General features: G+C 38.5%; 2 protein-coding genes across 4 annotated transcripts in view; one reads left to right on the forward strand and one right to left on the reverse strand.

The window, feature by feature from the left end:
* Positions 1-27,863, forward strand: part of LOC145462646 (ADP-ribosylation factor-related protein 1-like) — a 46,796-nt gene that overhangs the window by 9,224 nt on the left and 9,709 nt on the right. The window contains exon 7 of one of the 3 annotated variants that reach the window (XM_081446225.1): positions 870-5,940. The exons of the other annotated variants lie outside the window; for them this stretch is intronic. Within the exon in view, the coding sequence (XP_081302351.1) occupies positions 870-957 (88 nt within the window). The 3' untranslated portion in view covers positions 958-5,940. Of the gene's footprint in view, positions 1-869; positions 5,941-27,863 lie in introns of those variants that run through there. 3 annotated transcript variants of the gene reach the window in all.
* LOC145462642 (uncharacterized) lies at positions 20,641-27,391 on the reverse strand. The gene has a single exon (XM_081446219.1). The coding sequence runs from the start codon at positions 22,138-22,140 to the stop codon at positions 21,025-21,027; it is 1,116 nt and encodes a 371-aa protein (XP_081302345.1). The 5' UTR covers positions 22,141-27,391; the 3' UTR covers positions 20,641-21,024.

The following is a 27,863-nucleotide window of genomic DNA, read 5'->3' on the forward strand; positions in this document are numbered from 1 at the left end:
CATGTGCAGGTTAGGGTGAGGGCTGGTGGTCCACTGCACCTACATGTAATTATCACAAAACCATTACCCTCAAGCTGGTGCCTAAAAGATACACTACACAAAACAATGCACACACACTACGTGGTTTTGTAGTTAATTAATTTTGAAATATATCTCCTAAAGTACATGTAAATATATACATGTACGTACATCAATAATTATTATTTTAAAACTTTTCTGAGGGAGGATCCCCTTGGACCACCCTACAGGGGACTGCCTTTGGCATTCAGTATCTTGAACCCCCTTTTCTAAAATCCTGTGTCCGCACAGCTGATGTACAGCTGTTCTTTACGAATTCATGTACAATGTACTTTAACTGTATTTGCCGAGAGCAATGCATTTAACAGCAACAATTCTTTTTACATGTACAAACCAAATTATTTTTAAAAACTAGCAGGGACATGATAACCATTTATTAAATTAGTACATGTACATAATTATTTTCTGTCACTTGCTTAAAAAGACAGCAATATTGAAGTGGTTTTAGTGCAAAATAAGATTTCATACTTTCAGTCCATTCCTAAGAGATGTACAACATTGATAACTCAGAAATATCAAAATAATGTTTTCTTCCCCCACGGACTTTCAGACTGTCAATCAGTTTGTTTTCTTTTTCTCTTCTTTATCATGTCACATTTTTCATTTTTCAATGTTATACTAAACTGGAGACTACCCTTCTAAATGTACGATCGTGTAACCGGTTGAGAAGCAATAACTCCGCATAATTATGATTAAAAGGTGTAATCACTTGCCACCATCTCTCATACTGTCGGTTTACTGAATAACTGAATGTAATTCAAAGATCTTCCTTCTTTTTTTTTGTTTGCTAGAGACGGGATAAGTACTGGAATCGAATGGCTTGTACAATCGGTTAAAAGCAATCTGGAACGACCACCACGACAAAAAGACATAACATAACATTTTTTTTTTCTTAATATCAGAATAGTATTTGATCTTAAATTAACAAAGAGTACCTTATATCATAGATTGATTACATTACTTGTAGGTAACATGCTTTTATACCATGCAACTGAAAATACAGCCAACAGAATACAATATGCGTTGTATATTCGACGGTATTGCATCCAAACTTCCCATCATGCGTTGCGCGTATGTCGCATTGACTTTGTTGGCCATTTTATTTTGTATGGCGTGGTATCAAATAGTTGTGCAACGCCCTCTCGTGGTATACAATGTAATATCCCACATGTCACTTGTATTTTCTTGGTATACACACTTGCCTGAAGACTCGTGGTTATACCGAGAAAATACAAGTGAGTCGTGGGATATTCCACGGTATACCAATCGAAAGCCGGGGTTGCATAACTAGTATTATACACTGATATTTTATTGTGATCAAACGTAACATCATGATATAAAAAGACTCAAGGTTGTTTTGCTGAATGTTGTGTAATACGGCTGGGTATCTTAACGAGATCAGTTGATTCTTTTTTTTTTTTTTTTTTGTCTTCCGAGAAATACACAAAATACAGAGCAATATTTTTTTTCTACCTCTTCTCTTGCGTCTCAAACGAGGTGACTGGGGATGAGGCAGGATTTATTGTACGATAGTTAACTAGCTTAAGAGGTGATGAAAAGAAAATTTGTTATTGTCGATATAGCCTGTGTTGCAGGCAACGTAAATTAGGGAGAAGGAAAAGCGCTTAAAAAAGAGGGGGGAATTAGGGGAGAAGAAAGGGGTCGATAACCTTAATAAGTAAACAAGTTAAAACCGGTTCTGACTAGTGTAATTCGCTGGCATGTTGCCCGTGTTGTTGTGTGTATTTGCACACAAAATTGTAAAGTAGCTTTAAAGACCAAACTGAGCCAGAATTCCCGACAAAAGAATTGCTCTCTTTTGTCAACTGTAAAATATTTTTTATCTTTCTTTATGATACACAAATACGAAAACGGCGTTACTCTGCAATTGGCCCAGAATGTTCCAAATTCCTCTTAATATGTTATGTTCACTAAGGTGTTATTTTTATTTCGTATTTTCTATTTGTGCGTTTGACACCATGAAAATCGCTTTAAAAAAGTGGTCGGCCTCTTTATGCTACTCTCGAGCGTAAGCTTAAGTATCGAGTGGAAATTTTCATTTGCGTCTATATGACCTGGGAAATTATGTTTTTGTTTTGTTAAGAGATTGGCTCAGTCCTAAGTCAATGAAAAATTACTATCTGAGATGCTTATAGTGGTAATCCGGATGCGATCCTGTTTATGTAGACGTGGGAATTGTAGGAACGGTGAGTTTCCGCGTTTTTTGATCTATGCGTAAGTCATTTGGTATGTTTTCGCAACAATTTGATTTTAGGAACTTGATGAAAAAACGAGGCTATTTTTTGTATCGTTTGTTTATTTTTGTCAGGGCTTAGAATACCTGGAGAATAATGATGGCAAGGGCATGTGCAGGGGCCAGTGACAGAAACTTGGGAAGCTTTCTTATTTGAGTGAACATAAGCTCTTTTGCAAGCAACTTTTAAGCAGAAAACTATTTAAACAGTCTAAACTTGTCTAAGCTGAACTGTACTAATCCTAAATGTACAATTGTAGAGGGCCATATTGGTATATAACGACAAACTAAAACAAGAACAATCGAAGTCATATGATAGCTTATGATTTTATTTCTCATTTACCATAAAAATTGCAATAAATAACATATATTTATTAATTGATGAATAAATAAAGCATGATTTAAAATAAAAACAGCTTCTTTCAAAGGTGTACACTAGAACAAATACTGGAAATTGTTTCTTAAAAACGTGTTTTTCGACGTTGGTGAGTAGATCATATCGAAAGACTTCATGAACTGTCAACATGAATTTGATGAAGGGCAGCTTCTTATCCCTGCATATAAACAAATGTGCCATTCGCACTATTTTTAATTCAATCCCAAGTTTCAAGCTTTAATTAGTAGTGGCAATCCATCTAAATCGTCTTCATTCACAGCCAACCTTATTTTTGTCTCTTCTGTTTTTAATTTAAGGTTTGTTTTGTTTTTGTCTTTGTTCTTTTTTGTTGTTGTTTGTTTTGGTTTTTTTCCCAAGTATTTTATTGTTACCGCTGTCGTGTTTTGTTTTGTTTTTTTCTTTTTCTTTTTCTTTTTTTTTTTTACCCTAGTAATCAATTATTATTGACTTAATTCATGGTGACCACTTTAACTCCGTGAGACTCTATTTGTGACTGCAATCTTGAGATTATTAATGAATTGTGCGTAAATGGATGAAAAACCTACCGTTTCCCCAAAACCCTCCTTTGGATCTACAGAAAACAAGTGGAGAGGAACTTCGTTGCGAACGCCAATTTATCGAAAAGGCGCACAATTCCTTTGTGTGTGTCGCGAAGCGTAGAGTTTATCATCAGTCAATTCTTATTTATATTTGTGACTGTGTCTACGAACAATAATGTGTCCCGAATGTAGCCAGCCTCTTATGAATACACTCGAACATAAGCTAAAGTAGAAAGACCAAGAGAGTGGAGATTTCCATTGGCTTTTAAAAGACCTGGGATAATAAGTCTCTGTTTGGTTAAGGGATAATAAGTTCATTAAAATTTGCTGTGGTTTAGGATGCTTACAATCGTAATCTGGGGTCGTGTTTATACAGAGGCGGGGATTCTGGGACTGTATCTGGTTTTTGATGCGTTTTTAATCACCATGTAAGTCATTGTATGTTGGTATTTAAAAAAAAAAATTGGAAACGTGTAATGTTAAAGAGAAATTGCCACTTCTCCTTTGTTTAGTTTTGTAAGGGATTAAAATACCTTGAAAGAAGTAAGAGTAAGTGTATTTGAAGAGATAAAATATAGAACCATTTAGCTATAATACAGAACCATTTAGGCTGTATTTACACAAGGTCCTTAAGAAAATGTTCAAAGAACAGAACCTTCCGTCAACAATTGCTTAACAGAAAACAAAAACGACTGGAATCATGATTAAATAAAAGCTTAATAAGTCTAGTAAAACTCCTTGAAGCTGGGCTAAGCTGATTTGGGTGGTCCGTGGATCACATCGAGCCATTCCTCTGTCAGTTGTGGGATCGTAAAGTTTCCGTTGTCGAAATGTTTTTGTCCGGCGAAGATAACACAAACATTGTTTTTCAGAAGCTGTTGAACAAAAGAATACAGTTGTACAGAAACTGACAAAGAATTCACCCAAGGAACGTTCTCACATAAATGCAACTTTATGTCTTGGCAATCTCTCTAGTGCTGTAACGTAGTCATCCAAACGTGTATATTAAACAAATCAGGGAAATGATCCGTAAAGAAATTGTTGTGCTGCGTCGGTGGGCGGTGAACATATAAGTAAGTAACCTTTATTTAGACAGGTTGGCCCATTCAGCTCTAAGGTTGGTCTCCATAGGGGCCCTGTATCTAAAAGTTATACAGATTAAAAGCCTAAAAAGTCAATATGAACATTGATATCATTGATTCATTCCAAAAGAAGGCGTGAGCGCGCTGGTATTGTACAACCAACCGTTTTCTCCTGGTAAAACATACAAATGTATTGGCATTTGCACAATCCATAGCCCACTAATAGCCCTCAGTTTGTAAGGTTGAAACCTGCTGTGTTTGCATTTCAGTACAGTAAAACATAATGAAGCGAAGCAATTTTGGGTACAAACAGTTTATAACGAAAAACTGCAGAAGTAACTTAGTATAGTTTACATTTGTCGCAAGGATCGAAGCACGCGATCTCTGTCTTGGCACTGTGGGCCCATTCGTACTTGCGATGAATCGTACATTTTTTTTCCTATTCTCGCGGCTATTGTCGTAAGTTTATCGTGGAAAGACATGCTATTGGAAGGGGGGAGGGGGGAGGGAGGAGGAAGCCTGCGAAAAGAGCCGTCCTTCCTCGGTAGCGCTGAAAGCGTCAAAGTATTTTTGGTTTTTATACATTGACAATAACCGTTGTGATCCCCGCTTTTCTGCACGCTCCTCCCATACGGATTCAATGTTTCCTTACCCCTGTGCCCATGTTACCCTGTTCTTAATAGGGCTCGGATTTCTTTGATCTCCGGTGCTACAGGATCAATTCTTCTTGTACTTCAGTACTTGTTTGTATTATGACTACCTGTGAACAAAGTCTGTCTCACAACAGCACACCCACAAGTAATTTGCTCCAACATATCAATGATTAGTACAGAGACCCACAGGCACTAAGTGTATAGCATCATGTGCAAGAATGTCAAGAATAGAATACTAGGACTGTGTCTGAAGACAATGAACCAAACGCACACATGATTCAGTTTTAAATTTGTACAGAAGGGGATTTCTGTTGGTTTTAGACGTTCAGGTTTTGTCAAATCCTCAAATTTTGCGACTGCATAAGATTTCGATGTAAGTAGAGTCCCCTTTCGATGTGTTTTTGCCTTTCTTTTATAAATAAACCATTCAAGTTAACTGAACTGCAATGATTTCGACATGACTCCATTTGGAAAATCTTCAAGAAATTAGCAAAGTGAGATTTTATCCTCGCTGCCGCCAGTGATGACTGAATTGCTTAGTCTGCTGACGGAATTAGAAGCTTTTTATTTGGCGGGTGCAAATACAATGCGCTTTAGAAAACCAACACTTAATCTAGTTCGGGTCGAGGCAGGTTCACAGAACAATGATTTATAGTTTTACTGGTTTAAAGTATCATTGGTCTTCAAAGTGTTGTTTTATTTAGCCCCATATGATAGACAAGAAACAGATTCTCCGCAACGAAAAAACCTTCAATTTCTTAACAGTACTTTTTTGAAAGGAGAAGCTATTATGTGCTATTGGAATTGCAAGTGGTCTAATATTGCCAAGCTCGCTTTTCCTCAAAGTGTTTGATTGCATGTAGTTTTCAGGAACGTAAATGTGTTGCATGCATGGTAGGATTAGTGGCGTTGTAAAATTCCACACTGAGTAGGAGGGCGGGGGGGTGGGGGTTGGAGGGAAGGATGCTCAGTCCCGGTGACTACAAATTGTATAAGCTACAGCAGAAAAATTGGAGAAACCCTTAATCAGTTTTTTTATTATTCTTCTAGTTTTACACATGCCGAAGAAAACGTAAACTGGAAGTTGACTTTTTTTCGGAGGTTCGTCTTGAAATCCGGAAAATTAAGTATGAAAAGTGAAGCTGGCTGAAATCCGATCGCTGTCGCCATTGCATTGTTGGCCCCATCTTGTTAAGTACCTTGCGGACCTTCTTTGCGGTCGCGATCGAACCTAATGCACGTGAGAAAAGAATTGTTACCCAGGATACAGATGATATTTTTTTCCATCACTCTTCAAAATGTACTCAGAATTACATGTTTCTGGAAATTAACATCTTCTCGATGTTGAACTGTTTTATGTTTTCGTCGGAGAGAGACAGTGCGATAAAACTACTTGACATGCCTCACTAAAGGTAAATTCCCCTTTATGTGCATAAAATGGTGTCGCGACGACGAACTGACAGGTCTTTTGCACGAACTCTATTTAATGTAACTTTTGGATTGTATGATTGGCTAAGAGTCTGGTTGTAGTATATATCTCTATAAAACGTACCAGACACGTTCCATTAGAATTGTCCACAGGAATAAAGAGTATTTGGTCTTTTGTTATACAGACATTTCAGATCAGGCGTCAGAAATCGCATTAGAACACTCTGTGAACTTGAGACAGCTGAGGAATTCGGCTCGTGTTTCACATTGTTGCTGTCCTCCCCGGCTGTCCTCACTTTACTTGTCACAGCAACTATACAGAACCACAGAAACTGAATACTTTCTATTTCTTGAATGATTTCTTTTTTCTTTGAAGTAATTATTTTTAAATCTGCCACTAGTATTGCAGATGCCTAATTTCCGGAGAAAGCGTTTAATTCGTTTTTGATGAGGGGCAAATCTTCCGGTAAAAGTCCCCAAATGGCCATCTTGTCTGTTTCGCCGTCTCGTAACTCCGTCTTGTCAACGTATATTTTACGGAAATTGCCTTTAACTTACCTAATTGCGGTTAAAATGAAGATGGACGGCTTTCTGATATGTCAGGAAATGTTGCGTGCATCTTTCAGCACTGAAGCTTTGATAAATGACTGCAAGTGCCCTCATATTAGTGATTCAGTCAAGAAGAGCTTATCTTATAATGCCACGAAATTTTCTTCTCGAAATACAAGAGAAGTTAAAAATTTTGACTTCAGTGCTGTGTAATCATATGCTGGATAAGACTTATACACATGTAGGAATCTTCCTCTACAAAAGAAGGGGCGATATGACCGACAATTGTTAACGGTATCGATCCAGTAGAGTCACTCTTGCAGGCTCTACTAAATGATACAGTCTATTGTGACATTATTATCATAATTTTAAGTCAAAAAGGGTCCATTTGTCAACTTTAACAGTTGAGGCTCTTAAAGAACGCCTCGCAATGCAGTAGTCAAGCTTTGTATTTTTCAGTTTCAGTACTCGGTATTCAAATGAAAACGGGCTGTGAATTTCCAGAGTATTGGTTTTCCAGACTTTCAGACAGGGTGGCGCGTAATTAAATGTTGATATTTTATCATTTTGTCAGAATACCCGAATTAAAGAAATTAATTCAAGATGTGAATAACCACGAGACAATCTGGGGAATTCCTTTAAAAAAATTGTTTGCAATGCGACTGACCGGCTCCAAAAGATCGTAACAACTAAACCCGTTTGGTTTGAATACGCTTTTTTTCTCTCTTTGAAGTTACGTATGCAATCTATAATAGATCATACACTTGAGGGTAACTATATGCAAGCAACTTCAGCAAATTAAAATAGTTTTAGTTCGCTTCCAAGCTGCCCTGACATGGCGTGGAAGCTTAGGATCAGGCGAAGTTGATCCCAAGAAACCCGTTAGGGACATCCCTGGAATATTCCAGTCAAGACCCGAGTGGCATCTAAGTTGACGTTTGTCTTGAGTGTTTTTGTATCAAGCTGCCTGCTTTACTTTTCTCCAACTCGTAGTGTTGTAGAAATTTGGTTCAGCAAAGCTCATGCTTGGATTAACCCCAGTGCGGCTACGACTTTGAAGAATTAAAAAAACAAATAAGAGTAGCTTCTTAAATTATTTTCGCGATGAAATAAAAAATGCTTTGCCTATGTTTTTCAAGAAGAAACTTTTGTCTTTCTTTATTAAAATGATAAAGTATAAATGAGGTTTACCAGTAAGAAAGGCGTCCTAGCTCATCCTCGGTTTTTCCAGTCTTCCACTCAAGAATTGACGGGTATCGCAACAATCACAAACTCGAACAACATTTTTCTTTTTTACTGTAGTCTTAAAAATTAAGTGATTCTCGCACAGTCCGAGGTCACTAGTTCACGATCGAGATTCCTCACTCCTCTCACCGTATGATATGTTTTTTGTCTATACTTCCCAAACGGCAATGGATAGCAGCAATCATAAAGCGCTACCTCGAAAGATATTGTTCTTGACGTCATGCTGTGCAGGTTATGTCAGTGACCGATGATATTGCGCGATAGGATTGAAGCATGGATAGGAATGTGAAATGTCATCATGTCATTTTTCACTAGAGATTTAATTCCACATCGAGGTCCCCTAACCGTGTATAAAATTCACCGCCTTATTGCAAGCAAGGCTGGTCACCTTCCATCGTGAAGCCACCACCATCTTTATTCTTTGGGAAGAGAAATCTGGGGAGAGCAAGGGTCCTGCTCACAAACTACTTCCCAGATTTCTCTCGCCAAATAATTTAAAATGGCTACGGTCCCACGGTTCAGCCTGGCCGAAAGAGTTCAGCACAAAAAGATAGAGGGAGTATTTTAACAGTGGCGTCCCTTAGCTTAGGCAGGAGTTCATTGGCTTAGCTGATCGTGATATCGGTGTTCACTGGCTTTGATATGATGATAATTAGATGCTTGCTCTTGCTAAACAAATATCATGAACTTAGCAGATGTATGAGGATGTAACTCTCCTTATACAAAAATTGGGGAAGGGGAAAAACTTGGAGTTTCCTGTCCCTCCCCTATATTCACCCCGCTGTATTAATCCTGTTCTGCCAACAAACATGTCCATTACAGCACGTTTCCCGAGCTCATTTAGAAACCTAATTTTTCATTTAAGTAGGATAAGCTTATTTTAACGGTGTAACAGCTTGAGAAGAATGTTTAGAATATTTGCTTTATTGCTAGGCGGGAGTTACAGCGGGATTTGCTCTGCTCCCTAGCGTGAGAGATCAAGTGGTCTTGTTATATTTACTGTTAATTATTCCATAACAGCAGGCAAGGTTATACTGAAAATAAGGTCAGAAGGCACTACGTGCCAGAATTCATACCACAGAACTATCTGTCAAATTCCGAAGTGAATTCCTCACTTTTTTTTTTTTTTTTTTCAATTTTCTTGTTTTGTTTTTATTTTGAGTAAAAGGTTACATCCTCAAGTGTAGTCATTCGTGGAAACAAATAAATCATATCTTCACAGTGAAATTGAAAGTGAAAGTAAAAGTGTGTTCATCTTCACAGTGAATTGAAATTGAAAGCAAAAATGTGTCCGTCCTCACAGTGAAATTGAAAGTGAAAGGTTAAGTGTATTCGTCTTAACAGTGAAATTGAAATTGAAAGTGAAAAAACGTTCGTCTTCACAGTGAAATTGAAAGTGAAAATAAAAGTGGAAGTGAATGTGAATGTTCAGGTTCAGTCGTGAGAATTCACACTTTCTCGCATATCACGCCATTTGATGCCGAACTAGCTGCGTGCCTTAGGCGCCTCAGCGGCTCCCTAACGTTCCTTTAATAACACCAACACTGTCCCTTAATGAGAAACGCAGGAAGAAACAGTTCGACTCAAGCTTGTTCAATAGTATTTGCAAGACTGGCTGTCTGAGCTGACCACTTCAGACTCAAACGTTCCGCTTGTCATAGTTTATTTACAGTTCATCGAGGTTTATGACTCATCATCAAATTGTTAACGTCGGATAATGCATTACTAGCTTGCTTATTGGTTTCGATGAGTATACCTACGTTACATGGCAAATGACACGGCAAGCCTCGCTTAGTTTATGATTTTTTGCCGGTATCAAAGTTAGTTACTAAAGTTTGAAGTAACAACTCTTCTTACTTTTCGCCACACGTTGATTACAATGCTGACGTCGAGAATTTGGCAGCACATCAAGAGAATTACCTCACGTTGTGCAGTTATTTTGTTACTATCATCGCTACGCACGATGCTAAGACAAGTACAGTACCTATTTATCACTCTTGCTACACTTTGTTTTTCTTTTTTTGTTTTGTTTTGTTTTTTTAAAGAGTCTTTTTTATCAGAATATTCATGCTGAAGCTGGCGAAATTTTAAAAAAACATATTAGCTGTATACCCCAGGCTGATATTTTGTCAAGGACATATTTTTGGGTGAACTGTAAAAATAATAAAATAAAATCACATGTTTTTGAATGAATTATTTTTAACCATTGAAAAGTTTGGTGCGCAATGTATCACAAAGCAGACGCCAGACATCCTTTTATTTAATTATAACTGAGATACATATTGACTATACTCTATAATCTAAAAATGTACACAACAACACTTTCAGCCCAAAGTAAAGTCAGCAGGAAAATAATATTATCTAGCTTGGACATAAAAATATTCATTCCTACGTTAAAGAAGAGTGTACTTTAACAGCTGAATTAAGCTGAGAATTTTTGCTCAAAAATGTCGGGTTTTTTTGTTTAGTCTGAAAAATTATTCGAATAATTGGAAGAAGAACAAAGGTACAGCGGAGAAACTACGTCAACGTAAGATATATTTGTCGAAAGGTTATGATGGCCGTCAGTGAAACAAAATCTCGAAAAGTTCACAAAATGAGAAGAATGCAAAAGTGAGCCAAAATTTATCTGTGACGAGAGATAACTGTCTCAAGTTTCTTGCAGCCGACGACCAACGTCTGGCCGGGCGCAAAACAGTTACTTTTGTTACTCTACACAAGTGATCGTGATCTGCTTGAAACAATAGTGCAATGAATTAAGATGCTAATTGATACACCATTGCTTTCATTTTAACGACCATTCCACCGTAGTTTAATAAATATTTGCGGGTTCCGGAAACGGACGAGTGCTTGATCTCAGGTGGTACAAGATTCGTCAACCACAAAACATGGGTTATAAATTCCACACTTATTTTGCTAGCAGAATGGGGTGCTTTGAAAAAACAACTTCTTGTGCTGTCAGACATCCAACAAAAACTGTGAATATCACTTGCATTGTTGGAGATCGATAGATTTTTTCCCCTTCCTTCAGTTACGCAATATTAGTTCCCTTCACGTGGAATGTCCCGAGACCTTGGCACGCTAGAAAGTGGTGATAAATTTGCTTGATCTTCTAACCTTTTGCAGAGTGGTACAAGGTTCTCCAACCACAAGATAAATTTCACTGGACTGAATCCAAGAGCAATCGTGTACGTGCTCTTCCCAAATTAAAAGCTTTATGCATGTACGTGAGTTTTTGTAAACAAATTTGGATCAATTTAGGCAATTGACTTTTACGTCACAATCTCCAGCTCCACTGTAGGATAAAGAGAGATTCTAGAATAGTTCTGCTTTAATTTCTTCGTTTCTAGCTTTCCTTGTATGTTACATCTGACCTTTATGTATACGTTACAATTTCGATTTGGAACCTTTACAACTTTAGACCTTCCCACTCAAACTTACTCAAACTGACATGCGCTGATTAAAACAGTTTGTAAATTCCTGCACGGAGTTTGTGCTCAAAAGAAAAATAAACATGCCATCTGTTAGCCAAAAGTCACCCACGTACGAACACGATTTTCAAGAACTGTTGTTTCCTGCCGCTGACATAAAATGCCTGAATAATGAGAACTTTATTAGTACAAGGGCAGTCCCGAAAATAAAGACGTTTACAGCTGTTTCAAGGAATGTTGTCCTACAACTGGGCGTAAAAGCGTACGCGCAACGTCTAAAGGTGTTTTAAGGATAATAATGAGAATTTTATTGGTACAAGAGCAGTCACGAAAAAAAATTGTTTACAGCTGTTTCAAGAGAGTTTCTTCTACAACTGGGCGTAAAAGTGTACGCGGTAATGTTTTCTTTAAGGCTAATGGTAGTTCACGGCCTCTTGAGTGAAGCTCTAAGTGTTTCATCGTGATGGAAGGAAACATCACAAACACGTGCATTTATGCATTCTCCTTCCCCTTTCTTCCTCCTCCTTGCTGAAGCACCGTAGACGGACCTCAATCAAGCCATGGCAAACCTAACTACCCATGATTTCAGTCGGAATTGTCGCGAACACTTTTACACTTTTGTGTGACAACTACATGGCATTCTCAAAGCAACAGTATGTAATATGTTCTCGGTGTATCCTTAAAGGCCATAACCCGATTTCAAGACGGGAGGCAAATTCATGCCCGTTTGCACGCCAAAATAGCAAAATCTCTAATCCATTTTCAGTTTAAGACACCTCAAAAATTATACCCTTGGAGTTAGTGTGTACCCCCGCAACCTTCCGGGAATGTATGAAAGGAAGTTATAATACAACGTTTATGCAATGTTTGACGACATTTCATCGTGACAGGCTTCAATGTGTCTCACGTTTTTGGTTATTTTTAGTGACTAAATGTTTCCAAACCTAAAAGATTTCGTTTCAGTTATTCTGGATTATTCACTGTGTAAGCGGAAACGCTTAGAGTACAAAGTAAAAATAAAGCCATTGTTTTGAACAATGCTGTCATTGTTGATAGACAATGGAGTACTTTAATGATTTGCGTTTTCTCCTCTGCCAAGACCTTAACCTTGGTTACATGTTACACAACAGACATCAACACGGTCAAGTTCACCGGTATTTTGTTGCACCAATCCAAAATAAAGTCGTTCTGGCTTATCAAAATAAGAAGATAATATCTTAACATGTTTTATCAGCGCCCTGTTGTTATAACTTCTCGATATTTGCTGCAAAATTGGGTCCCAAGCTGAACATGTTGAGATGTCAAATTACTATTTGCGCATTTGCAGTCGATATTATTGAATTTCATAGTTGTTAATTTTAAAGGAAGATGCTCAGGAAGTAAAATTAACTTTGGAAGAGATGGAGATATTAAGCTCAAGTTAAAAAAAAAAAAAAAAACACGTGGAGTGGAAAAGAGAGATGTCAAATTTAGCCAGGGTGTGCAAAGGTTAAAGGAAGCTGTGCGAATGATTACATGGTTTCGTTGCTACTGTTGTTGTGGATTGTTTTGTTTTTTGTTTTTTTCTTTTTACCAACATACAATGTTTCTTTCAAATCGAGTGAATACTCAAGTTTAGTTTATTCTTACGTAGAACAATTCCAAGAAAGAATAATAAGCCAAGAAGAGATTGCCGTGAGATTGCGAATAAGGAACTGACTCCATGTCGAATGGGGGAATCAAATAAGCCATAGGAACGCGGTAACTATTACCACGCTAAACATTGCTTATTTGAAGTGTAAGTGTCCTGATCGAGTTAACTTTGATCCTAAACGACATTGGTATGCGAGTGTTACAACAAAATGGTTAAAAAAAGCAGTAAGGATATTAAACCTAATTATTGGCCGAAAATGAAAGACTGACACTTTGATCATTTACATTGCATATCTAGGGTTTTCCTGAAGTGTTGTCAGTCCTGTTTCTGTACTGGAGAACTTAAGCTTCGTAACAGCTTAGCAACTGATAAGCAGGTTCGCGGTTTTTTTGTTTTTGTTGTTTTTTTTCTTTATGGTGATGCAAGGTCAGTTTTCATTGTGAAACAGTGACCGTTAGCTTGAAGTTTTGTGTGTTGTTTAGTTTATATTTTGTTTAACTTTATAATTATTATTATTATTATTATTATTATTATTATTATTATTTCTTTTTTGGCGAAGTCTTTTAGTGAGGTGAGACATAGTTGGACTCGCATGTTAGTTTATTGAATTGTAAAAATGTCGATATGTAAAGTGGCCGGAATTCTTCCTGTTACCAATTTATTTGTGGCTTGATTCTCTGAATATAGACTTAGTTAGCAGAAAACAGGAAATAATAGATTACCGTGAGGATTTTTAAAAAAAAATAAATATCATAAGTGTATTTCTTTGATCCCATTTTAGACTTGCAGATGGCTGGCTAATCAACATGTACTTCATGAATATAATTACGTGATAAGTCGTCTTATTTCAAGTTGTTTTTCTCCATGCAAATGGCAAACAAATGAGGAAAGGGCCGGGAAAAGTTTATTAGATTTTAAGGTTTAAGGTTTCGTAAGCAGTTTTAAACAGATTTAATGTTTTCCTGTATTAAGTGATTAATGTTGTTCTAGTTGTTTTTGTGGTTATTTTACAATGAGTCTTTTTGTTCAGTCGGACGCAAACGACATGGAAAAAATTTTCTTTGGACGGAATGTTGACTGTTCACGTGACGAAACATACTGACGTAATGAAAATTAGTTGTTTATAACTTAAGAAATCTCTTGACATGTAATTCCAGCTGAAATTACTGAATGCTATTATTATGTTTGCTTTAAGTAACCTCTACTTTTAATTTCCTCTTGCCATGGCTTGTACACAGCTAACAAAGTTTGAGCTTTACCAGTTCTGTGTAAAATTCCTCAGTGATCTCAATTCTTCGAAGTCAGTTAACACGTTAACGACTGCTTTAATACCAAAGCCCTAAAATCATGCTCAAACGTTCGATTTTAAGAATTTGTGTTTCCTCTCAAATGTAGAAGGACCACATGCTGAATCGACTAAGAAGATATTTAATAACGATCTCTAGTTATAAAGTTAACCTTCAGTAAGATGAAACAATCGAAGTTCAGAGCACTGTCGCAGGCAATAGAGAGCTCGTCGTATATAATCTTGTTAGCTTAAGAAGTCTTACAATAATTGAAGCAGCCAGCCTGTGACTAGAAGGCCTAATTGTACATAGATGATAAGAGCTACCTCGGCGCGGTTGTTTTCGTTGTATAAAAACATGAAATGCACACATACACAAAGGAAAAAAAACATTTAGCCCAAACCAGAAACAAAGGTCCCTTGTAATGAGAATACTTGTTTGATGTGAGTAGATTGCACTTTTCGTTGTAATAGGCTGTTGAGTTTAACGATGAAATGAGCAAGGCATCTGTTCATTACAGCGGGCAAGTATTCTTTATAATGCAGTGTATGCGTTGTAACTACGGACATTTTCCCAGAAAGACATTATTACGAATGGGCAAAATGCAAAAAAAAAATAATAATAACTTCCTGCGGAATTCATTTTTATGGTGTCATCACGAGGTGCTGCCCTGTTTACACGATAATTAGAGATTTAAAAATACCTTCAAGGCCAGTATATATCAACGATACCTATATAAGGGTGTATCCTGCATGTTTCACGCGAAGGGGCAGGGGTGAATAAAGACGCTTAGATTAGCATTTTCCATTTCTAGATAAGAGTATTATCCAAAGTAAAAGCCTTGTATTTAGGGAAATACGTACGTATGAAGGTAGGGCAATTAAAAAAAAACCGCAAGCAGTTATTGTGTCGCTTCATGATTTGAAATGAACCAGAGCAGATCGAGGGTCAAGCAAATAAATTTGTTGATGGCCAACTGTTTAAGGTGAATGGCTACATTTTTTTAACCAGATGTAATTGCTGTGTGACCTCAAAGTCAGCATTTAAAATTCATTTGACGCAGATAAGTTCTGACCGAGTACTAGAATAAAGGAAAATACCTCGTGTATACATAAGCCCAAGTAAATCTCGTCATTTAGCAGTACATGTTACCTCTACGGTTCAAGTATAAAAACACACGAGGCTTTCCGTGGGGCATTTTCAAATTATTGAGTAACCCTTTCGGCTGTAAGTGAAGTGTTTAGAGGTGTTTGAAGGATCCCAAATTTCACAGCTGCATTGCATTACAGGGCGTTTATCAGTAAAATCATTTGGAACAAAGGAATGCACACTTTGACGCACCCTTGTCTATCTTTTTTTTTTTTTTTTTTTTTTTTTTTTTTAATTTAATTGTTGCTCCTCTTCATTGCAGAATATTTATTTATTCATTTATTTTTTCTCGGTATGATGCTTTTTGATTTTTGATATATGTGATATGTCACATTATTCCAGAATACTCGTTCGTGTCTGATGGAGGGCTGTGATACTTGTTTGTAAGGACGTCATCGAGACTGAGAACTTCGTGACAACTTAAAACGACAGTAGTTTTAGCCACATTGCAGAATATCTTGTAATGCGAATTTTCTGGATCAACTCCACTCTTCGAAGCACCAGAAAATATCACACATGACCGGACATTACTCAGGGGCACCCAACGACCGTTTTCTCTCTAATGCTGTTAGATGCTGTTTTAGGCTTTCTGGAGTACTTTTAAAGCTCTGTAGGTTAATTTTAGGTTGCACTAAAAAAATTTTATCTGTTCGGATATTCTAGGGGAACTTGAGTATTCTCGAATTTATTAGGACTTTTTTGTCCATTTCCCGAAAACCTTAGGTCTTATCGCCTTTCCGAAAATGATAGCTGACCTTTTTTCGGTACTCAAAACGACATTTTCAACAGTCCGAAAACAACAGACATTAAATTTCTCATGTCACGAAAGTTCGAGGTGCCAATTCTCTCAAGAAAATCAGAGGGGATTAAAAGCCTTCCGAACAGATAATTTACCGAAACGATCCGTTGGGTGCCCCTGATTACTGATTTTTATTCAATTTTTTTAAGGTAAATTCCCATATTTATTAATAGTTCTATGGAATAACAGGTGGTCCAAGATAGCTTCACGTCCCTACAACGTTGTATATCAAGTTAAAGTTATGCTCCCGTTTTTAGCATCATAAACGACGACCTTGTGCCGTTAGTGATTGTTCAAACAAAGCAAAACCCTACTTATTGTTGTTCTCCGTGGGATTGACATTTCATGATGTTTCTGTCAACTGCGCAGCAAACATTTCGAAATTTGACTTTTTCGATGGAAAACCACAAACCACAAGGCTGCTAAAAGGGTCAACACTTCAACGGGCAAACTATCATCAGGAAATCCGGACTTTCTCGCCTTGGTGTCTGTTCAAACTTCCTGGAGGAACCAGCATAGATAACTGTCTCTTACGATTAAAACTATTTTGTTGCAATTGAAACTACTTTTGTTTTGATTTGATTACATGGGATCCTTCATGTAGGTTGGAAATCTGAAAAGAAAAATCCTACAATACGTGCCTGCTGTTATGCGGGCTGTAATTTTACTGCAGATCAATAACGCCAAAGGGGAATGGGTCCCGGCTTGTCACTCAGATTTAAGTACATAACCTTGAGCGTTGTTTTTAACGTTTGTGTTTGTGAGAAAAGATGGCAAAGATATATTGTCTGGCACAGTTGTGCGAAAGTGACGGCAGTATTTAGGCTGTTAGAAATTAGGCTTTTAAATTGGTTCTGCGAAAACAACGACTGTTACATCGGTCTGAAGAATCAAGTCTCGATAAAGATACCAAAGAGAAATTTGAAAGTATATACTTTAACCTTTCGGATCAGCATCAAATTAATTCTTTCCACGTTTCTGCAATTAATTAACCTTAGGGAGAATTCATGGTTTCGAAACGCCTTGAGGAAACTTAAATTATCTTGGAATTTGTAATGTAGTTATTCCTTTCTCCCTTGCGCAATCAATTATTGAAGGGAAGTTAGTTTTGTTATTAAAAGATTAAAATTCAGCATTTCCTTGTAAAGAAGATTTACTAAGTCCATCTAGGCTATAAATCGTTATTTTTTTGCTAATTAGCTTTTCGAAAGTATCTGTCATTTTGTTTCGAGGTAGTCCTGGGGTAAAATTGAAAATCTACTAGTGATTCAGCCAGATTTCCTTCATTAAGTGCTACAATGTAAGGACTTTAAGAGGGTTTTTTTTTTATCTTATAAAGTAAAGTCTTCCTGAAGATGCTCTGAAATACTCTAAATCTGTTGGCAACTATGAATGCTTTGGTTTGGCAGAGGTTTTTGGCTCCCGCCATGCAATCTCGCTGTGACCTTGACAGAGAATGTCATTTGAAATCAGAGTGGAATTTGAACAAGGCGTATGTCAATGTATTTTGATCAGGAACTTCTGTTAGTCTAAACTCCTTGCTGAGCAGTTTAGAAAAATCAGTTTAAAGACTAAAAATGCGTCTGACGAGACACGTTTCTCTACCAAATCTTCTAAGCTTGCATCAGTGATCAACCACATTGTGAACAAAATCTTCTCAATCGGCTTTGCACGATGTTTTGAGAATTAATTTTGACGCAAACTGTAATGAATCGTTCAGGAAAAGTACACGCATTCCATGGTAATTATGTCATCTTTAAATGAATATGCAGCTTAAATCACCGTTATTTTCTATCCTGAAACTTTTTGTGGTGCGAGTACTTAGCTATTTTGCAGTATGTTAAAAGCCTATCGTCGCTATCTTCCTACTCAAAACAGGATGCACAGCACAAGTTTGCTTTTGCTTTTCCATGGCAATCCTCGAGATATCGATTTGGGATGTCAACTCTCTGTTCTCTGTGAAGGACAGACAGTTTTCGATTTACTTAAATAGTGTTACATCTCTGAAACTTAGAAGCACTCATTTTAGTCGGACAACAACCACAAGAAAACCTCCTCGCTAATACTTGAGCTAAAAATCTTAGACGATAGGGAAAGGGATGTACTTGAAAGAGATGGGTTATAATGAACACCCTGCTGTGTGGGAAAAAACCCAAAACGAGTTCACACATATCTCTCTCGCATCAGATCATTTACTAATTATTGCTTGATAAGACTGATCTTGTAACTTGCCAATACTCATTTTCCACACGTGTTTTTTAGCTTAGATTTGACATCATTTGGCTCCTAATTCTTGGCTATTAGCAACGGATTCCCAACGACAAGAAAACGGATTGAAATTTCTCATCAATACAAGCCAATTCTCGCCGGCTTTTGTCGGCGATGTTAAAAATCCGTACGCCGGTCGCGTGTTGCTCTTGTCGCAAGCCACACTCCAAACGAACAAGTTGAAACCAAACTCTTGTTTCTAAAGTAAACTGTTTGCCCATTAATCATAAATAATCGATACAATTTGCTCGAATGATCCCATGAGTGCTCTTAAATTTTTTTCTGTGTTTAAAATTGAAGGTCAGTAATATTAAAACAACCTGAATGGAGCGCAACCAGCCATATTTATTGGGAAATGTTCAATCAACAGGTGGGAAAAAATGTGTTTTATATTAATTTTGGATTTCCGGGCAATTCTAGACATGTTTCCTTTCCCATTCCACATCATTATCAGGTCTACGATTACGATCGTGTAAAAGATAAACGCGTAAGCGCTTTAAATAGCGAAAGTGAAAATGCACAGTGAGCGCATTTCGGCAAATTTCTAGTTTTTCTCTAACCCTACTCCTGAATTTTAACCGAAACAAATCCCACACCAGGGATTAACAATGCTATTCGCAGCAATCCAGGTTCTGCTAGCTTTGAGAAGGACGTTTTTTAAACTCAAAACTTTGTTAGAATTTGACTGTCGTCAATTTTTTTGCTTCAAGAATTTCAATCGAAGCCCCTTAAGGCACCAATCATTTTATTGTGGGATTGGGAATGTCAACCTCTTGTCAAGTCCATGACCAATTCTAACTTATTAAGCGTCGATTTATAATGTTAACCCTCCATGCCGTTGCAGCGAGATTTGCAACTGCATTGAACGTTTAAAATGAAGGGTTTGTTGTGAAACATCAGCGAAAAAAGATAACAGAAGGGTCTTTAAGGTCTATATTTAGCAAGCGATAGTTTTCTTAGATAACATTGCGCCGATAAAACCTTGCTCTCGATCCTGTATATAATTTAATAAGCGTGGCCAAGATCCAAACGCTCCTTCCCGAAAAGAACTACGCGTGGGCAATTATTTTGAATGCATATTTATTTCGAAGACAGTCGATTTTGGCAACTGTGTGTCAATATTTGAAGTAAGCGAAGGAAGTCGGATACATAACACTAGGCGTGCTAATGAATAATTAGCGCAAATCACGGTTCTTTTGTTCAGAGTGATGTTCGAACAAGCCTAGTTTCCGGTGTGGAAAGAGATTAACACTAGGAGTCAAGAGCGCCATAAAATATCTGAAAACAACTTTTCGCCGAGAAAACGCTTTTCCGGACACGAAGGCTGATCTTCGAGAAGAAAGACTCTTTCATTGACTTGTGGTCATGTGACGTCAGAGAGGTCTGAAATGTATTTTAGAACAAACTCGAAGAGCCAGCTTGTCACGGAGTTTCTCGCCAAGATCACCAAATTATCAAGTTCGGCAAATACGTTCAGCCGTGAATTCGGGCAAGTTATTAAGTTGAAGCGAGTTCGACGCGTTTGTGGATTACTATTGCAAGGTCAAATTTGCTAAAATTCAGATTTACAGTAGGCGCTTTAGGGAAGAAAAAAGTCGATTCCTTCTGTTAGATTATGACAAGTGATGACACATCTCAGTGTGTACTTTGACTTGCGTAAGCCAATCGTTTTCATCGTAGATAACAATCTGTGTAAGCTGCTTTTATGAGCTGTCAAATCGGAGAAAAGTTGGAGAAGGTGACAGTATTTTTTCTTGATTTAACAAGCCGGCCTAAACAAGGATAATTCCGGCACTAATGGCGGTAACATAGCACCGCGCGCACGAACTGATGAAGAACACTAATGAAGCTCATTAACAAATCTTTATTTTAAAAGCGAACCGAAATTTTACATCCAAATATAAACTACGGAAGACTGCACCACGAATGATTTCAACAAACTACGAACGAACTTTGTCCCTCGGCCCCTCGCAGTGCTTCTAGCCTTCAACCGTGCCCATCACTCGTATTTGACCCCTATGTAAACTGTACATTGAAAAATAATTCCATGTATACGCATTTCGCTTGAAAACAAGACAAAACAAGACAGAAACTATTAAACAAATCTAGTTGCCATCGAAAATGAGGGCAGAAAGCTGTCACTTGAAAATATTAAAAAAAGTCTCGGAACCAAGACTATGCGTAATGGAATTTTACAGTCAAAAGTCTGTACTACTCCATCGAAGCTGTGATCTTACCAAACCACATCACACATGATATTCGCTGTTTCTGTGCCGTCCAGGTACTGATCAAATTCTTCTCTGTTGAAATCTCCTTCTGGTAACAGATCTCCGATGTGCTGAGCGAACGAGAAGAGCTGGCTTGTACTGGTATCGTTGTGCTGGAGATGTGTATTCGCGCTACCAGCCATGAGCGGCGAGCTTATTGCCTGAACACTTCCGTTCGTGAAGTAAATAGGGCTGCCAGGCGCTGAGTTTGAAGAAGACACTCCGATGTACGGCGTTGGGGTAGTGGTCTGCGATTTGGGTTGGAGGTTTAACAGAGCGTTTTGAAGGTCTTGCCAGCTCGTTGGGAAATTAAACGCGCTACCAAACTCGCTTGACCCAGGGCTTGTCTCAGGTGTGGGGAGGCTTATCTCGGACAAATTCGGCAAGGTGGAAGTATTTCCGAGATGTGATAGCCTCAGTTCTCCGTTTGCAAAAGGTATCGGGGCAGACGTCTGCCCAAAGTTCAAACCATTACTCTCTGGTGAGCTAAATAGGAGCTGTCCGCAGCCGGCACCTGAAGTGGAGCGCGAGACACTAGCTGTTGATTCTTTGGGATTGCGCACCACTGCACAGTTCGGGGGTGAAGTGGTCATTTTTTTACACACTCTTTTCGGGTGTTTTCTTCTCCTTGGCCTGTATTTGTAGTCAGGATAATCCTTTATGTGTTGCTGTCGCAAACGTTCGGCCTCTTCTACAAATGGTCGTTTCTGCGATCCGTTCAGCGATCTCCAAGCCTGTCCCAGGATTTTACTGAGCTCGGCGTTGTGAAGCTCTGGGTTGGCATCTGCCAGCCGCCTTCGTTCCACTTGCGCCCAAACCATAAACGCGTTCATCGGTCGCTTGATTCTGTCGGAGTCGCTGTCCATAATCGGGTCCTTCTTCGGAGCAGCTCCTTGTTCCAGCGACCCCAGTAATTTAGCATAACTTTCACTCTGTTGCCGCGGCGGTGGCTGGGGTTGACAAGCGATCGGATTGTCAAACCCCAAGGGGTTTAAAATTCGCATTGGAGTTAGCGGAGCAGGGATTCTCTTGTTTCGCATCGTCCTACGATCGGACAGCAGCATCCTTTCACTTTCACGCATAGTGTAGAGCTCTGTGTAATTTCACGCCTGTGACGGACTTGCAGCGTAGGGGATTTTTCTGACTCCAAAAAAATTTGCCAAGCTCCCCGCTGCTACGATGTTCGCGATATGCAAGAACACGTGTGATAGATATGACAGGCGAGTAGAAAATAAAGTCTTTTATCACGTGGTTAATTACGACATTTTTTGTGTAATAATTCCTCGAACCAATCAGAGAGCTTAAATCTTGACAGGTGTCAGCAGTTCAGAAGAGAGTTATCGATCTTGGTGCCAAACTGACTATGCTTTGAAAGGATTTGTGGCTGTATATTTCATGGGTATTTTAAAGAAATATCGGGTTACCCAAGGGTCAAGATTGGGGCTGCAAGCAGGAAACGTGACGTTTTGGCTCCAGCCCACAAATTCCTTGCCAGCAATAGCGCCAAATCGCCGTAAGTGTCGCGTAGAGTGAGTGGAGTGTAATCAGACAAGTTTTGCCCAGAGAGCGGAACCGAACAGATAAAGTTATTTCCTTCCGACACGCCAAGCTGCCTTCATCGAATGAATTTACAATGCGTTTCATTCTGTAACAGACTTCCTTGCAATTAAAATGCGATGTAATGAAATCGTTAGGTGCTATAACATAAGAAACGGGCTCGGTTCAAAGTGCTACCCATATCGGTGCGGTGTCGATTGCATTCATTGAGCTGTGTTTCGTGTATCAAGAAAACTAAAGTAAACATGTACAGTCCAGAAAAAAAAAAACCCGCTCATCTGAGCGCTTGGACGTGACCATAATATTGACTTTGGGATTAAAAATTCGTCATACTGCAACTTTTTTTTTTGCCAGAAAGAGGTGCCTTTGTATTGGCCAAGGGAAGAGGCGAAACGTTTATAACATATCAGTGTGATTGATTCTTGTAGCAAGTTTTTGACAGTTTTAATAAAACTGTTGTATAATTGTATTGCATTAGTTAGGCGCCTGTTTTGTCCAAACAGAGTTTATATTTGCAAATGTTGCGCCGCGTAGCTCTGATATGAAAAGCTAATGGTTGAGCGTCTCGGCCACTGATCCCGCGCATGGGAACCCAAGAATGTGCTAGATTGATCAGCAGCACAGGTTACGTTCTCCAGTTGTGCCTTGTGTCTTTTTACAGCTCCGTTTTCCTTGCAAGTGAAGCTCTGTGAAAAGTGAGTTATTATTTGATATCAGTGAACTTATATTCATGAGCGGGCTTCACGAGCCTGCAGCAGGTGCTCTCAGCTACAGCGAACCCACCGTTTTGAAAACTGATGGAGCAAACGTGACCCAAACATGACGCCATACGAAGTTTTTTGCATCGAAGTTTTTTTTGGCATTTTTTTCTTTTTCTGAAAATATTCACAATTATTACGCAATGTAAGGGTGTCACGTTTTTGACTGGTCGTCAGTTTGGGGACCAGTGCATGTCGAAGGTGTGCCGCGAAATATGCAGAGCGCTTTTTTGTCATAGTTTATTGACCTTCGACTGTGCGCTTTCCACCCATATGCAGTCCTCAAATTAAACCAGCAAAACTGCAGTCTTTTAAGAGTGGTTAAACGATTTTGCTTTCCAAACAAAACTTACGAGGCAGCCCCGCGAAACAGAGAAATTTGCCTCCTCGTTATGCAACACTGTTGACATTTTTTATCCTCAAAATGAGATAGAAAGCATAATCTGACGTGAGACCGTTACGCTGTGCTTCTGATATCAAAAGATAAGCCGCCATAAGCGATAAGATACGGCAAAAGCAGCTTTTATCATCGGTGTTCTTTGTCAATGTCTCCAGCCGACCTCATTTCAACTTCGCCCTAGAGCCTAGAAATTAGGACTGTTGCTGACAGAACATTAATTTGTATAAAGCCGAGAGAGATTCTAAAATACATCATACCCTGTTAGCTGTTCATGCTTGGTGTTGTTTTTTTTATATTTGTTTTTCTGCCGCAATGTCGCCAATTTGACAAATTTTGAGATCAAGGTCGGAAATGAACCGACAACTGTGTCCGTTTCAGTGAGTTCGCCCTTCCTTATCGTTTTGCATTCCGTGACACCTTTTTGCAAACTATATGAAGGAGTGTTGACACAGAGAAAATTACACCCAAATAAACTCTGTCTGATTTACAACGATATCTTCTGTTATGGCGGCATCTTGAGAGCAGTTTAGGCCAGTAATTTTCGGCCATATTTTCAACACAGTCGACATTCTGACTTATAAAAACAAACTCGCCGGCTAAACTCGAACGCTGACAAAGCGGTCATTGGGAGTCAGAAGTTGACAGACTAACTGGCGCCCTTAGGAGCAGCTGACATCCAAATCCGTGGCCAAGATTTGGACTAATATTTACTCTTATTGCCTTACACAGATCATCGGCAAGTTCCGGTTACATGAAAAGCTCTCACTAAACGGCAAATAAAATGACAGGTGGGGCGGAGCTGTCGTTTAGATACCATTTAAGCTTTGTTCTTATTCAGCTTTTCTTCCTTGAAAAGTCAATGGAGTCAGTAAATAAGGGCTTGTTGTTTTCTCGTGCTTGTGACAGCTATGATGATATTCCACCTGACGTAAAGCGGAATGGGTGTTTCGGCACCTGACTGGCGCAGATAAAGATATTTGTAGGCTTAGCCAAAGAACTTTAAAACCTGTGTTCTCGCGGATGATATTTCCTGGTTTTCTCATGTTCTGTAAACTTTGACGGTGTTAGTTTTAGCTTTAACTTGAAATTAAAGTAGCAAGGTTCTGTTTCAATGTGTTTCTCTTATGATCAGGTTTCTGCAACACATAGTCGTAATAGTATATTCCATGCACAACACATGCCTATCCGTAAGTCAAAATATCAAGCTATAAATCAATTTTCTCTTAACCCAACAGGATAAAAGCTGTTCTCGGTGCTCTAGTTTTCATGTCCTAGGGTTTCTTTACTTACGTCAAATAAAAATATCTAGTAGACCCTATTAAAACAGTCCCGGTCAAAGTCCCGGCCTTGATATTAAGAACTCAAACTTTTGCGATGAAGATGAATGGTACTCAGATATGTGGAGATAAATCATTTTTCCTTTAGGAATTCGCTTTCCTTACCATCCTCTGAACTTCCGAAGGGTCTAGTTTTACCGCTAAAGCTCATTTCCGTTTTCCAAGTATCCGTATACAAGAGGAGTAACGCCGCGCTCTGCCGATTTTTTTTTTTCCTCTTTAGTGACCAAAGGGCATGTGGATGTTCTCAGTCGGTGCTCTTAATGGAGAGTTTAAGTCACATCTAGTTCTCATATTCCTAAATAAACAAAATTAAAGTATTTAGAAAGGAAACCACCTCAGCCTCAGTTGCTTTTCATGCGGATCCTTTATCCTGGTCGAATTGGAATTTGAAGATGTTGGGCTTTTTCTTTTTTTTCCTTCCTCTACAAGTTGTTATTTCAGACGCATTACAGTGGTTATCAGGTGGCCGTTAAGTTAGACCTCTAGCAGCGCCTCTTTTTATTGTGACGCGAAAACGGAAAGCGAGAGAGGAAAAAATATCAGCACAATCGCGCGCCCGCGTTATTTATTTTATTCTCGTGCTCTCTTTCGGGTCACACTCGAGGGACCAAGAAAAAGAGAGAGGCTTCTCACAGACTGCCGCAAAGATGCAGTGAAGCCGACGTTGTAGTTCGATTTCTCTGGCCAACGCAAAAAACTGTGTTAAGTTCGGTCGTGTACAAACACTTTCAATTCGATGAAAACACCAAAATGAAAGGTTTTTGAATAAAGTTGAACAACATCAAAGAGGTCATGATCAAAAATGGACAAGGATGGACTATGTTTGGCAAGATCGAGAAAGATTGCTGACTTAAACTTGCAAATGATAACATTTTAGGTGCGCCAGCTCCTCCAGCTCAGTTGCAATGCGCTTGTTTTATAGTTTTGCGACCGTGCAGAAATCAAAGTTGGTGCATTTTCACCCTCTCAATTTAATATGGATCCCTGAGTACAGTGCAAGGAGAGCAGGGGCTGGTCAGAATCTCAGTTCATTCGAGAAATGAATTATTTTGGTGAAATATATCTCGAGAAAGCCTGATCCTCCTCGAATTGTCAAATTTAATTGTGATGCAACTCTGGTGTTTTCCATTGAAAGTGATGTTTGCACTATCGTAACCAAAATCAAGCATTGTTTTTGAGCAGGCTAGAATGTTTGAGTAAGAAGAAAATATTTTGAGAAAAAGCTAAAACAGCTCTTAAATTCGAGCACCAAAAATGTTTTGCAAAGTTAGGATTCAGATAAGCCTGTGATGATGGAACAGTTCAAACTGATGTGTTAGCCTACACAAATCAGATTTTGGTCTTTGGCTGAGACTTTTCTCGTTAAGTGTTCCTGACATTTGTAAGCCCAGTGCTGTTACGTAACGAGGAACGTGTTCTAACGCTCCTCCGATCCTCAGAGTACTCAAGTGGATGGAACCCCGTAAATTTATCGTTATAAACTCCAGCGTGATCACCTGTGAACGTAATAAAACGGTGCTTTTTCGGCGTCTGAAAGGATCCGAAAAGTCTTTTGCTCCTTCTGAAGGACCCTCAAGTGATCATGTGGTGAGAAGGACAAACTAAGATCTGATTAATAGCATCGCGAGCGTGTGTGTCCTGATCCATGCATGAGGGTTCTTAGGCATGCCACAAGCCTGCACTTCATACTAGAATTCACGTGTTTAAGCTCGAGAATTCAAGTGGTTGAGAGGGTTTACCTTAAAACAACACAACATGATGGCTTTATTGCAACGCTTTCACTAATAATTTTAGAGCTGGAAAGCACTAAGCTGTATTGAAGAACATTATTATGTTTCACGGGAAAGGATAAGTTACAGACTCGTGATTTTCAGAAGCGCGTGTGAGTAAGAGAATTGTCCTTAGTGTGATGAATGAATTGAGTTTACATCATTGCCATGTTCTTTTGGCGACGTTTTCCCGTAAAAATATATTTCCCTGAGTATTCTATATATAGTAGAGTAGAATGACATCTAAGTTCTATACTGGATGTACATCACAATTGTCTTCAAAATAAAGAGAATACAGTTTCCAAAAAATTACCGGTAAACTTGATTTTACACGTTTGCTATACTCAACAATCCACCTTACTCCGTAATATCTCCACTGAATCCCCCGTACTTTTTTTGTAGTTATGTTCTTTCTTTCGCAAAAAAGAAACACTTTCTAGAGGTTCCATGCTGGCCGTGGAATCGCGAAAATACCCCTTCATGAATCTACAATACCCCTTTGAATAACCAAACATGCTTTTACAAGAATCCATGACCTTGATTCACTTGCTTATTTGGTATAAGTTGGTTCCTATCAAGGAATCATTTGGCATTGCTGAGGCTATTATTCTGTTTACAAATGCGTCAATCTATCTTTGTCACTTATGCCAAATGAAAAACGACAGAAGTTCCGCTCAATGATTACGTGAAATTTAACATGAAAGACCGGCTTGGTAAAAACAAATTCTCTCCAAGAGATTCATACGAAGACCATTAAAAGTACGAATTAACAAAAGGGACGATTTTGTGTCATGATGTTTTGGAACAAAGGGGATCAATTATAAGTACATACGTGCTGGACAATCCTATCGGTGTTAACTAAACATTCTACCAGTAGAACTAGCTAACAAGCATAAGCAATGAACTGAGACGGAACACCACAACACTTGGACAAAAGAGACGTTAAAACGGTCTTACACTCTCCTTCTCATTTATTTGCTC

This window comes from Orbicella franksi, chromosome 12 (genome assembly GCF_964199315.1).
Source record: "Orbicella franksi chromosome 12, jaOrbFran1.1, whole genome shotgun sequence".
NCBI classification, from domain to species: Eukaryota; Metazoa; Cnidaria; class Anthozoa; order Scleractinia; family Merulinidae; genus Orbicella; species Orbicella franksi.